The sequence below is a fragment of the Balaenoptera acutorostrata genome, chromosome 9 (assembly GCF_949987535.1).
Source record: "Balaenoptera acutorostrata chromosome 9, mBalAcu1.1, whole genome shotgun sequence".
NCBI lineage: Eukaryota > Metazoa > Chordata > Mammalia > Artiodactyla > Balaenopteridae > Balaenoptera > Balaenoptera acutorostrata.
Genome location: NC_080072.1, coordinates 85,027,696 through 85,039,057, shown reverse-complemented (window position 1 = coordinate 85,039,057; position 11,362 = coordinate 85,027,696). Strand labels below are relative to the sequence as shown.

Genomic DNA, 11,362 nt, shown 5'->3' with positions numbered 1-11,362 from the left:
TTTTTACTAAAGTCAAATTTAAAATTTTGTTTTTGGCAAAATTATTCTATAAGGAACACAGAAATTTAAACATATAATAGTATTACTAATATAGAAATAAAACTATAAGAAATATAACTTCTTAAATTTACATCACTAATCCACTCTGTGACTTAAATGAAAGCTATTTTTAGAAGCATGGCTAAAACCTTAATTACCTAATGACAGTTTCTCTAGCTAAACAAATTACTTCACAGCTAGATACAATTACATGGAATACCTTCTTATCTGATCAGAAAATTAATCAGATCATATTTTTTTTTTTAGTGCTGTAGACAATGCCATGAAATCAGCCAACTTTCGCTCTTCACTTTGACTCACTATATACTTAACACACACTGTTAATGAGGAAAAGACTGTTAATAATGAATGATGTTGTCTTTTCTTGCTTCTATTAAATTAATTCAATTCAATTCAATTCATTCATTCATTCAACAAATATTTATTAAGCACCTACAATATGCCAGGCACTGTGCTGGGTGCTGGGGATACAACTGTGAACAAGATAGACAGTCCCTGCCCTCAAAGAGCTTACAGTCTAGTAGTTAAACAGACAAGTACACAGGCAATTACAATGCAGTATGGTAAGTGCTGTGATGGGGACAAAACATCAAAAGGACACCTAACTCAGTCTCATGGGCAGGGGCTGGTAGATAGTCATGGAAATCTTCCTGGGGCAGGTAAAATATGATTTGAGTACTGAAGGATGAGTACCAGTTAGTCAGGTAAAGAGGAAATAGGGAAGTGTTATAGATTGAGGAAATAGTAAATGCAGTGTCCCTGCTTTTGAGGTTCATTTATAGGCAGCAGAAGTTGGGTAGGGGGGAGAGAATTCATGGAAGAAATAAGTAAGGGCCAGATTATAAAGTAATTCATTTGCTTTGCTCAAGAGCTTGCAATTTTTCCTGAGGGAACTCTGTGTGTGTGTTTGTGTGTGTGTGTGTGTAAGCTATCAGATTTGCACTTTTTAAGATTGCTCTTACTGCAGTACAGAAATTGAATGGGCGATGAGAATCTTGAGAGTTGAAGCAAGGTGATCAGTCTTTCACCTTTTCCAATTTTATCTTCCATGATATCACACCCATTTCTCTCCAGCTCATCCAATTGCATATACTCCTTAAACAATCCACTGACAAACCAAACTTTGGGTCACTGCTCACCTATAAGGTTTTTAACACCTACAAAAACTCCACCTATGAAAACTCAACTCATCCTTCAAGGCCAGACTTCTAAAATCATCCTGTCTTGTGCTTTCTACCCAGATCTCTAAGTATTGTGATGTTTATCTGTGTTATGGTGCTTATTATTTCAAATGATCTAAACCTCCTTTTGAACCAAGTTAATTTAATCCCTACGTAACTAAGGTGATTTTTGTAAATAAACATGTATAATTTCCAGCAAAGACTAATTCTTCATACTAATTCTTCAGACTAATTCTTGTTGTCTACCACAAAATATTATTAGTGGCTTCAAATGATTTAAATGGAACAATGGGAATGGGGAGAGAAGCCCAAGAGACACATTATTTTATGCAGCAAAATACAGGCAAGTAAAATTTCAGTACATAATTACCGGGTATGTTGCTGTTATGACAATGATTCATTCCCCAATTTAAACACTCCATCTTTGACAATTTAACTGCTAATGAAGCAAAGATCTGTTAAAAAGAGTAGCTCACTATGCAAAAATAATACGGGCTTGCTACATTTTTAAATATGGCCCACAGTTTACTTCTACAATCCCACCTATAGTCTTACAATTTCTCAAATAACTTTTATAATGATAAGAAAAAACTTTAAGCTCTGTAAATATTTTAAGAATGTCTGTTGTTTATTCTTTTTGGTGGGTACAAAAACCACAATTTTGTACACAGAACAAGATTACAAATAATATAGATAACATAAGTGACCCGTAGTCTCTTCTGAGTCTACATTGTGGACTGATGATTTTACGTTAATGTTGTCTTCATTTTGTTTTTGTTCCTGGTAGTGAGACAAATGTAATCTGTGGACACTGACTCATGTGACAGAGTGAAGGTTACAGCAAACAAGAAGATGACCAACAACTTTTATTTTAAAAAAGTCTCTAAAGTTTCTTACAGTGATGGCATTTATTTCAATTATTGCAATGTATTGTTCCCTAAGATGGTTAGAAAAAAGAATTGTGTTGTCCTCTACCGAATTTACGTCAGTTAAAAAGCAAGCATGTTTCAGTATTTGTTTTCTCCAAAGTAAGTGTAAATACTTCCTTTAAATTTTTTTCACAGGATTTACATGTTTGTTTATTATTTTCTTATCAGAGTTTAGTGATTTTGTTTTCTTGGCTGGATAGTCTTCCATTGAATATACGGGTGTTCTGGAGACACAGGTTAGCATATTCATTGACTTCTGTAACTATTTTATCCCTTGGAGTGAAGACTGAGGCCTTTCTGAGCAAGAACTTCACAGTTTAATGTGCTAACTCGCATGTCTGATTTAAAGTTTTAAGGTCCACTCAAGTGAAATCTGTTGCTGTTGATACACCCATCCCAGCTCCCCCCACCCACTCCCCGAAAAAAATTCTAAATTTTGAGTTTTCCTGATATAAAATCTGAGTTTGGGTTTCCGAGCTGAGCTCATGCACATGTTGCTGCTGCTGATGTTCGGCGCCTTAGGACGTACTTCCCACTCTCAGCCAAAGGATTGGTTTGCGAAGACCTGCACTTAGCGTGTCCCTCAGGGCTGCGTTTCCATCAGTCACCAACACAGTTTAATTAAGGCACTCAATTATTTTTTTGGTTTTCATGGTAGGTCTGATGCAATGACAGCCAATCCCGAACTTTGTCTAATTGCAGTTCCAGTGTGTACAGCCTTTGGGCAGTCGGGTGTCAAGACGCGGCCATTTTCACCTACACTCCCAGTGATGGATAATCTGGCTTTGTTTCTTATGGCTTCAGAAAAGGTCAGCTGGGTTGCATGGAAAGGAAACAGAAAGAATGTGGAGTGTTACAATATTTCTGTCTTTTCAACAAAATATGACACAACAAACACCAAAATATCAATAATTAGACATCTGCATTTTTTTCATATTCTTCTGGTCATATGAAAACTGCTTATCACAGGAAAGAAAAGTTCAACTACCTGGAAGAATAAATCACTCTAGAGTTTGTGGTCCTATCTGTTTAAGAACTAATTCTAAAATCATAAAACAAGATTTTGTTTGGCAAATCGAGGCAGGACACATCTTTTAACTTGCTGCACTCTACACCCTGGTATTTCTAGTCCAACTTAAACGCTTCTTTAGGTTTGACAACATTCTTTATTTGGATCTTTTTTTCTTGTTATAAAATGTCTTAACAGTTAAATGATTGTACTCTTAATATTGTGATGAATTGTCTAACCAAACTATATATATATAGACTATTTACGACAGATCTTCCTGTTTTCAGAACACAGATCTATCCACAGATACTTTCATTCATTCACAGCAGCTATAGATATTGACCCAGAATAGGACAATTAGTGACATAATGTTCATTCTATGCCCACTATGGAAGTTAAAGCTCATATTTTAAAAAGCTTTAAGTGCTTAAAGGGAAGTGCACTGAAAGGGGGCATGTTTCAATGCCTCATTGAACGGTCATCACTGGGGAAGTTCCCGGATTGATGTTATGGGGTCAGGTCTCTGAAATCCTCATTATATTCTTGTTCTGTCATATTAGGTAGCAGGTAATAATACTACACTGAGGAGAAACAGGCAGTGTTATTATGAAAATCTACTTGCTGTTCATTCATTGCCTTTAAATTCTTTCTAGTAGCTGAAATTTAATGTTAACTCAAGAAGAAATAAGGTAAAGGAGATATTCCCTTAGTTTGTTGTGCCTTATCATAACTTTCTCATAACTCATATTGTGTCTTAATTCCCTGTTGTGAATTTAAGTTTATCTAATTCTTTAGGAAATTCCATCCCTATATTTATTCTGCCCTGTAACTTAAATATTAGAATAATGATGTATTAAATATGAAATAAAAACTGGATTAGAAACTGTTATAATGAGAAGGTTTTGAGATCAGTTACCCTGATAACTTCAGAAAGTTGAAGTCAACTTGCTACTGATGTATGTATGATAAACACCGAGGTCATTATTATAGTTCACCTTTAGTGAACAGTCTCAAAAATTAAATTTTACTTATCTTTATAATCAGGAGTCAGGAGACAACCTCTACAGAAATTACTCATCACTAAATTAAAACAAACCAAGACGACAGTCTGAATTTGTTTCTTCAGATTCCCTTTCAACATTTAATATTAAGTAAAATAATTATTTTAAAAAATCTATTAGTTTAAAGTTTTTTTGAAGAGGAAATATTAAAATATAATTAATTAAGAGCATTGTGATTTTTTCAGAAAGCTTTTGCCATAAAATCTATTTTTTTCCCTTTATTTTCTTGATTGCCTTTATGAGGAAAAGAAAATATCAAAACAGGGAGTATTCCATGTACCCTCAAGTAATCTCTCCTTCTCTACAGATTAATGCAACTGAGTGTTAATAAGTCTTTGACAACTGCTTATTCTCTCTTTAAATCTTAGTATTCTTAGTTCTCTGCATTCTTATTTCCTATACTTATATCTCCTGCTTCTTACATAAAATGCCATTTCTATTCATCTTTGTGTGACCCTGTTGAGACTACTCAAACTGGAAAACTTTCTTATAAATTTACCATATAGTCTGGTTCTGGTTCTGGTTGGATGTTATGGCCAATGGCTGTGACCTTAATTATGGGTCCCCTTGAGGGATGATCACTTTTAAAGTAGACATTCAGGTTTTGTTTTTGAAATTCTGGTACAATATTATCTAAATTATCAGTCATTTTCATAATTATGGTCAATAGAATTTTTGAAAGGAAAAAGCCATTTAATATGGGAGTACAATGGAAAATGCTTGCTCTCAAGTCTTCTCTACAGAATCAGATCATTTCATTTGCTCTGAATGCCATTAAGTCTTTTAAAAAGTCATATGGATATGAATGCTTTATTTTTTTGAAATTTATTGTCTTAAAAGTTCAGCTCTAAAGGCAATTCATGTGATGAACTGCAGTACTAGGTTCTGACTCCAAAAACATTTATTACATGTGAATTTTATGTACATAACCTGGGAATTCATATCTCTTTCTAGCAATTTCCCAGAACTTCGTATTGAACTAGAATCCATGAGTATTTCTAGAATTTTTCTAGAATGCATTTGCTATGCTAAAGAAAACTTTTAAACGATATCTTATGAAATTCATCACAGAATGAAGTCCAAATAATTGGCTCTGAAAACTTCTCAGATATTGTTTTTCGCAGTTTGGGAAAAATCTCTCCACAATTCTGTAAATATTAAGTTGAAAGCATTACTATAATGGCTAAGAAACCTTGACATCATCATAATTTGTTGTTCTGCTATTAGAAGACATACTCTAAACATTCTGATCTGAGTGAATTGAGGATTTTGTTCTCAATTCTTTTTCACAAAATTTGGAAAGAACCACTTTGGGCTTATCTATGTACAGTTGTACTCAGTCACTGATTTCTAGATTATGGATAAAAGCAATTAGATCTTGGTTAAAAAGGGATGGCTTTTGCTCTTTGCTTTAAGATACTAACAAGTATTTCAATAGCTTTTTTTTTTGGCCATGCCACCAGGCTTGTGAGATCTCAGTTCCCTGACCAGGGACTGAACCTGGGCCCGGAATCCTAACCACTAGGCCACCAGGGAACTCCCTCAATAGTTTTTTTTATAAATAAATATCAAAATCAAGCATGTTTACCTGGCATAACCTCAGGTATACATCTTATTCTTATAAAAATTATATTGGGTTTGACTCTAGGGTACATCAAGCACTAAGTGTCTCTTGGGAGTTCAAAGTTTCATTTATCATTGTAATAGAATGGCCATTATATATAATTTCAGAAAATGGGTTTTAGAGACCTGACTTTAAGGAAAGCAACAACAAATGCTTCCAGATCTTATTTTAAAACCATTTTCTATTATCAGAGGGAAAAAGTACTAGACATTTAGAGTCTTAAAAAAAATGACCTCCATCCTATATTTCACTGAATGCTTATAATTTTTTATTGTCACATGATGAGAGGATGTAAGTGGGACTGATCTGGCTTACTTAAAAGCAATTGAAATGAAAACAAAAGTCAATAAATACTCACTGCAATTTTTATTTTTACTGTGTCTTTCCTAATGAACATATATTGCTGACATCTTTGATGGAGAAATTGCCTAAAATGCCTGTTCACCTTAGTGATACTGTGAAAATAAAAGTTGAATTTCATCTAATAAATGTGAATTGTAGTCAATATTCTGATGATCACTCCTGCCTAAAGGTCTGACTCAAGGACTACTGCCAGATGAACAAACAGCAGGGTTTCACTCTTTAAAAATACAGAAAGATGGCTAATGTATATAAAACAAATTAGAATAGGAGCTAAAATTCATTGAGTGCTTACTATGTGTCTTGGAGATTTTACATATATTTTCTCAGAAAACAGCACAACCTTATTAAAAATAGGCAACTGTCTAGGCTTTGATAATTTGAAACAGGTTTTATGCTTATTTTGTTAGCATTTACCTTAAAATTAGTTTGTTCCAGAGAAGATTAGCCTGTTCTGTGTACAAGGAAACCCAGATCTAATTTCAAATTTCTCCCAATTTTCAGGTAGAATATACTGTTTAAAACATTTTACAGAGCAATTCTGGAAGTTTGTTTTTGTCTTTTGAACCCTTTCAATGCAGATATCTATTGGCAACATAAAGTTTCGAACAGTACATCTGCAGCCAGAGAAAACTGAACAGTGCACTGAAGTTTTCAAAAATGTAAAGCTCTAAATTAGAAGCAAGCAATACCACCACAGACAGGTCACAACACTGCATTTACAGAATGCATCACCCACTCACTGTAGTAGGCCCTAAGTCCTACCCCTAAATTTTAATACTTTCGGTTCCATATACGTTGTAACCTTCTCTATAGGTTGCTAAATTCTGGGTATTCTGCGAGGAAGTTGGGTTAAAAGTCTGTGCACTCTTTGCCACCTTCATTCTCTTCGCTTCTGCCCTGGACTTGTAACAGAACTCTATCAAAGCCACCAGCATTGCCAAGCCCAAGCCGCCAACCAGAATGTAGAAGACGCCTGCTACGTTGCTCAGGCTCAAGGCACTCGTCTTGTCCTAGGGGGGATAAAGACACTTGAGTTAACTGTGGAAAGTCACATCCAGAAGATGGAAGAACACATGAAATCCAAACAGCTAATTAAAGTAAATGCTTAATTTAACCTGAAATTATTTAACATGTATAAGTCACTGGTGTAGCTTTATGGATTTAAACATAAAGCTTATAGGTCTTGGCAGAAGTGAAGTTATGATGATTACCAATAAATTGTGTGTGATTACATTCAATAAAATATATAACATTTTATCATTGCTAAATATACAATGAAAACCACTATACTTAGCCATATATAAGCATAGGCAGAAGTGGGCTTATTATTGTTAAGCTTGAAAATGACATTTTAAAAACCCAATTACATGCGAAGGAAACCTCTTTTGGCTTTCCCTCCATTAAAACATTTTTAATGTTTAATATTTCTTTTGAATAAATTTAACTTCATGCTTCCTACTTAAAGAACTAAGGGACTTTAAGCTAGCAGTTTCACATTTTGTTCATCATGACTTTACCAAATATATGCAAATAGTGTGCTAAGGTACATGTTATTTGTTCTTTTAGTCACATCTGTTTAAGAAATCTCCTGGAAAGTGTCACTTTAACATATTATATACTATTTAGGAATAACTATATATGCAACACATTGGAAACTTTTTAAAAAGATACTTTAAAAATATACAAATTTTTCCATGGTCAGTTGAGAACTAAATTATTTACGGACAGATTTACAACTATTTTTATTGACTTTAAAATATGATTCCATTTCACTTAAAAATGCTTGATCAGTTAATATTTTAGACATACTATTCTCCAGAGATTTAGAATACATATTATTTCATAATAAATTCAGAAATAGTTAAGCATATTATTGGAAGATATTAAAATTGTAACAAGAATTCATAATTTTTCATAAATTGTAAATATATATTATATAACATTATTTGAATAAGCATTTTGGGTAGACTACCTGAAGGATGCCCCATGGTCAGCAGTGTGTTTTGTGCAAGCTTAAATAGTTTTATTAGGAGAAGGTTTAATTTTAAAAATTACTATGTACACTGTCCTCTTAGCCATAACATCAACTGATTGGACCAAAAATTTAGGGTCATTTTAAAAATAATCACTCATTAAGTACTTTTGCTTCTCTAACTTTACATAAGTGTTTGAAATAGCTATTTCATTATTTGGCCAAGCTTTTCTCATTCCACTCTGGTTCGAAGGCAGACAAAAGTGATTAAAACACAGGGAGAAGCCTGAATAGAGATCAGTTAACACTACTGTCTCTTTCTTAAATTAACTGAGGTTCTCTTATATATGTAAGTCACTTATTTAATGTCGTAGAATAACCAATAATTTTTTTCTTTCTAAAAGAAGATACAGGAAAAAATAAATGAAGATTTCAAGAATCCTCAACAATGGCTTTCAGGCATTATGTCCTATTAATTTGTGCAGGTATTTAGATTCACTGATAAATTACTACATTTTTTTCTTTAAATGAAAATATAACTGTTTGTAACACTATTTTCATTTGTACTCAACATGATCAGGCCTATAGGTTCCTGCATTGTTCTAAAAAAAAATTCATGAATGAGATCTTAGAAGCTGAAGATATTGTTCATAAACATTGATTTATTAAAATAATTTCGATAGAACAGAATTGGAAGGTTTACTCTGTTTATCAGAATAAAAATATAACAGGTCATCTTCAAACTAAAGTGGAATGCTTGGCAAAATAGTGACAAAAGACTGAACTTCTGAATAAAATATATTTAATATTTAAAATATTCTTTCTGTAGATGACTGCTGATCAATTCCCCATTTCCTGTTTTGAGAATACATCACTTCTTGAAATAATACATTTCATGGTCTTTGCCTCCAAAACAAACAAAAACCAAATCCAAAAGCACTATTTTTATTAGTGGTACGTATATTTGAGAATAATATAGGAATTTTATTATTTTATATATTTTTACAATTAAGTTTATTTAAAAGCCTTATATTGAGGAGCAGTTTGCAATTTTCTGAAAAGATACTCCCTTTGGCTTAAATCTATGACATTAGCTTCTAGTTTAGGCAGTGTATAGAGAAACATTTAGTTTTTGCTGTTTCCATATACTCTTGACAATTGCTCCCATTTACTGTTTTGTGAACACAAGAGGAGGCCCCGAACTGCAGCGACTGACCTTGCTTCCAGAGTCCTTGGGTCCACATTCACCTTTATCGTACCACCATTTGTTTTTCAGCTTGTCTAAGACGCCTGCCTCACTGAGTTTCAAAACGGCAAGGTTTACAGGAGTTCTTCACGTGGAAAATAACATAAATAACATTATATATGTTATTTTATGTTATTCAAGTAAAACTACATTAGAATCGCATGGCAAAGTGACAGAGCAGAGGCCACAGTAGGTGTTATGTCTTGTACTGTAGGCCCAGGTTTCAAATCAGACATAAAACTGGGGCCTGCTCCATCGCTTTAGGTAACAGGCACATACTGCTAGGGACGATTTTTAAATAAAATGTATGCAATTACTGTGAATCCAAAACTATTAGCCTGGATTGGGTTTCTTGAGCATTTTCAGTTTTCCCACCATAAATGTGGAGTCATTCAAAATCCAGAAGCTCCTTTTTTTCTCTTTCAAAATTAGTGGAAGTGGCTATAGGTTGACAGGCTTAAAATAGAAGCTAGATAGGCCTGGTTTCATTTCTTGCAGGCATTATGATTCAGTTAGTAGAATTTTACTCTGTGCTTTAAGTGTATGGCTACAGTATCCATCATTAAATTGACTCCTTTGCCACTCTCATCCAAGACCTAATTGAAAGAGGAGGGTGATTCAGGTGTTACTGACAAAGGGCCACCTCATGCAGAGGAAAGTCCTTATAAGACAAATATGTAAATCATTAGTTTAAAGTATAACCCCATGCTGATATTTTCCTTCTGAATTGCAGTATTTAACTTAAATAATATCACCAGAAATAATTTTCATCTATCTTGAGTCTACCATATGAATATACTCTAAGTATAAAGTGCAGTAACTATAATATATTCTATAAATTCTTAGAACAAATACATGATAGGTTAGGGGTAACCAAGACTTTTATAAACAGGCAAACTCCTCATACTATAAAATTCCATTTTTCTTTTCTATGGTCTTTGAGTCCTTCAATACTAAATATTATACAAGGAGTCTCAGAGAGGAAAGGTTCACTTGTCAGTCAGTGTCAGTGTTCTGAGGAATCTAAGAATTCTTCTAGCTTTCATTCCCATGTTAACCTCTGTGTGTGTAGAATAAAGCCTAAGAAGATGGATGGGAAGCAGTAATGCCTAGGATCTTCTGTTGTTACTGTTTTTGTGGTTGTTTGGTTTTTGTTTCTTTTTGCTTTTACATTCAGAGAGAGACTCCTTGCATTCCTCTTGACATTTTTAAGGCTGCCCCAATCATTTTGTCTGGCTGTATCTCTTAATGCCTCACTTCTTCTAGGAAATGTTGAGTGCATTTGGAGAAACACAGAATACATTTATTTGGTTACCAAGGGATTAATTCTATAAACCTATCTACACAACTAGGTAATGCATTAATAATTATGGTGATGATGATGATTCCTAACATTTACTGAGCACTTACTATGTACCAGGGACTATTAAAAGTATTTTACATGTTTAGTTACTATTATCACCTGTATTTTACAAATGAGGAAACCAAAGCACAGAGAGGTTAACTCATCTAGTCAGCTAGGAAGTACCTGAATCAGGGTTTGTAATGGTCTGTGTAATTAAAAATATTAACAACAGAAGACTTAGGAAATAGGGGTTTCTGGTTAATTGAGTTTTCTGATTAACAGTTAAACTAAAATCCATTTTTTTTGGTACTGTTGTTCTGAAAAAAGTTTCTAAAATATGTTTTTCTTTTTGTTTATCTGGTTTCTGAATTCAATTTAATTTTTGTATCAATGTCAAAAGATCTTACAAGGTTCATTGTTCAATTTAAGCATATGCACTTGTCACATTCCTAAAATATTATATTGTTTTTTGGATTAAAACCTAATGTCAGCATGATTTAACGCTTTGTACTAAAAAACTGAGTTTGGGTGTGGGTTGAGGATTATGGTTAATTGGTGTCCTTGGTTAGCCC

The 11,362-nt window shown here is 33.5% G+C and overlaps 1 protein-coding gene across 9 annotated transcripts in view; it reads right to left on the bottom strand.

Moving 5' to 3' along the window:
- Positions 1–498: 498 nt before the first annotated feature.
- Positions 499–11,362, bottom strand: part of GRIA4 (glutamate ionotropic receptor AMPA type subunit 4) — a 532,571-nt gene continuing 521,707 nt past the window's right edge. For 2 of the 9 annotated variants that reach the window (XM_057553227.1, XM_057553229.1), the window contains exons 15-17: positions 9,416–9,530; positions 7,103–7,237; positions 499–2,984 (exon numbers count right to left, since the gene is read on the bottom strand). In XM_057553227.1, the coding sequence (XP_057409210.1) occupies positions 2,820–2,984; positions 7,103–7,237; positions 9,416–9,530 (415 nt within the window). In that variant the 3' untranslated portion in view covers positions 499–2,819. Of the gene's footprint in view, positions 2,985–6,967; positions 7,238–9,415; positions 9,531–11,362 lie in introns of those variants that run through there. The other 7 variants (XM_057553233.1, XM_057553230.1, XM_057553232.1 and 4 more) reach the window with 7 other exon arrangements.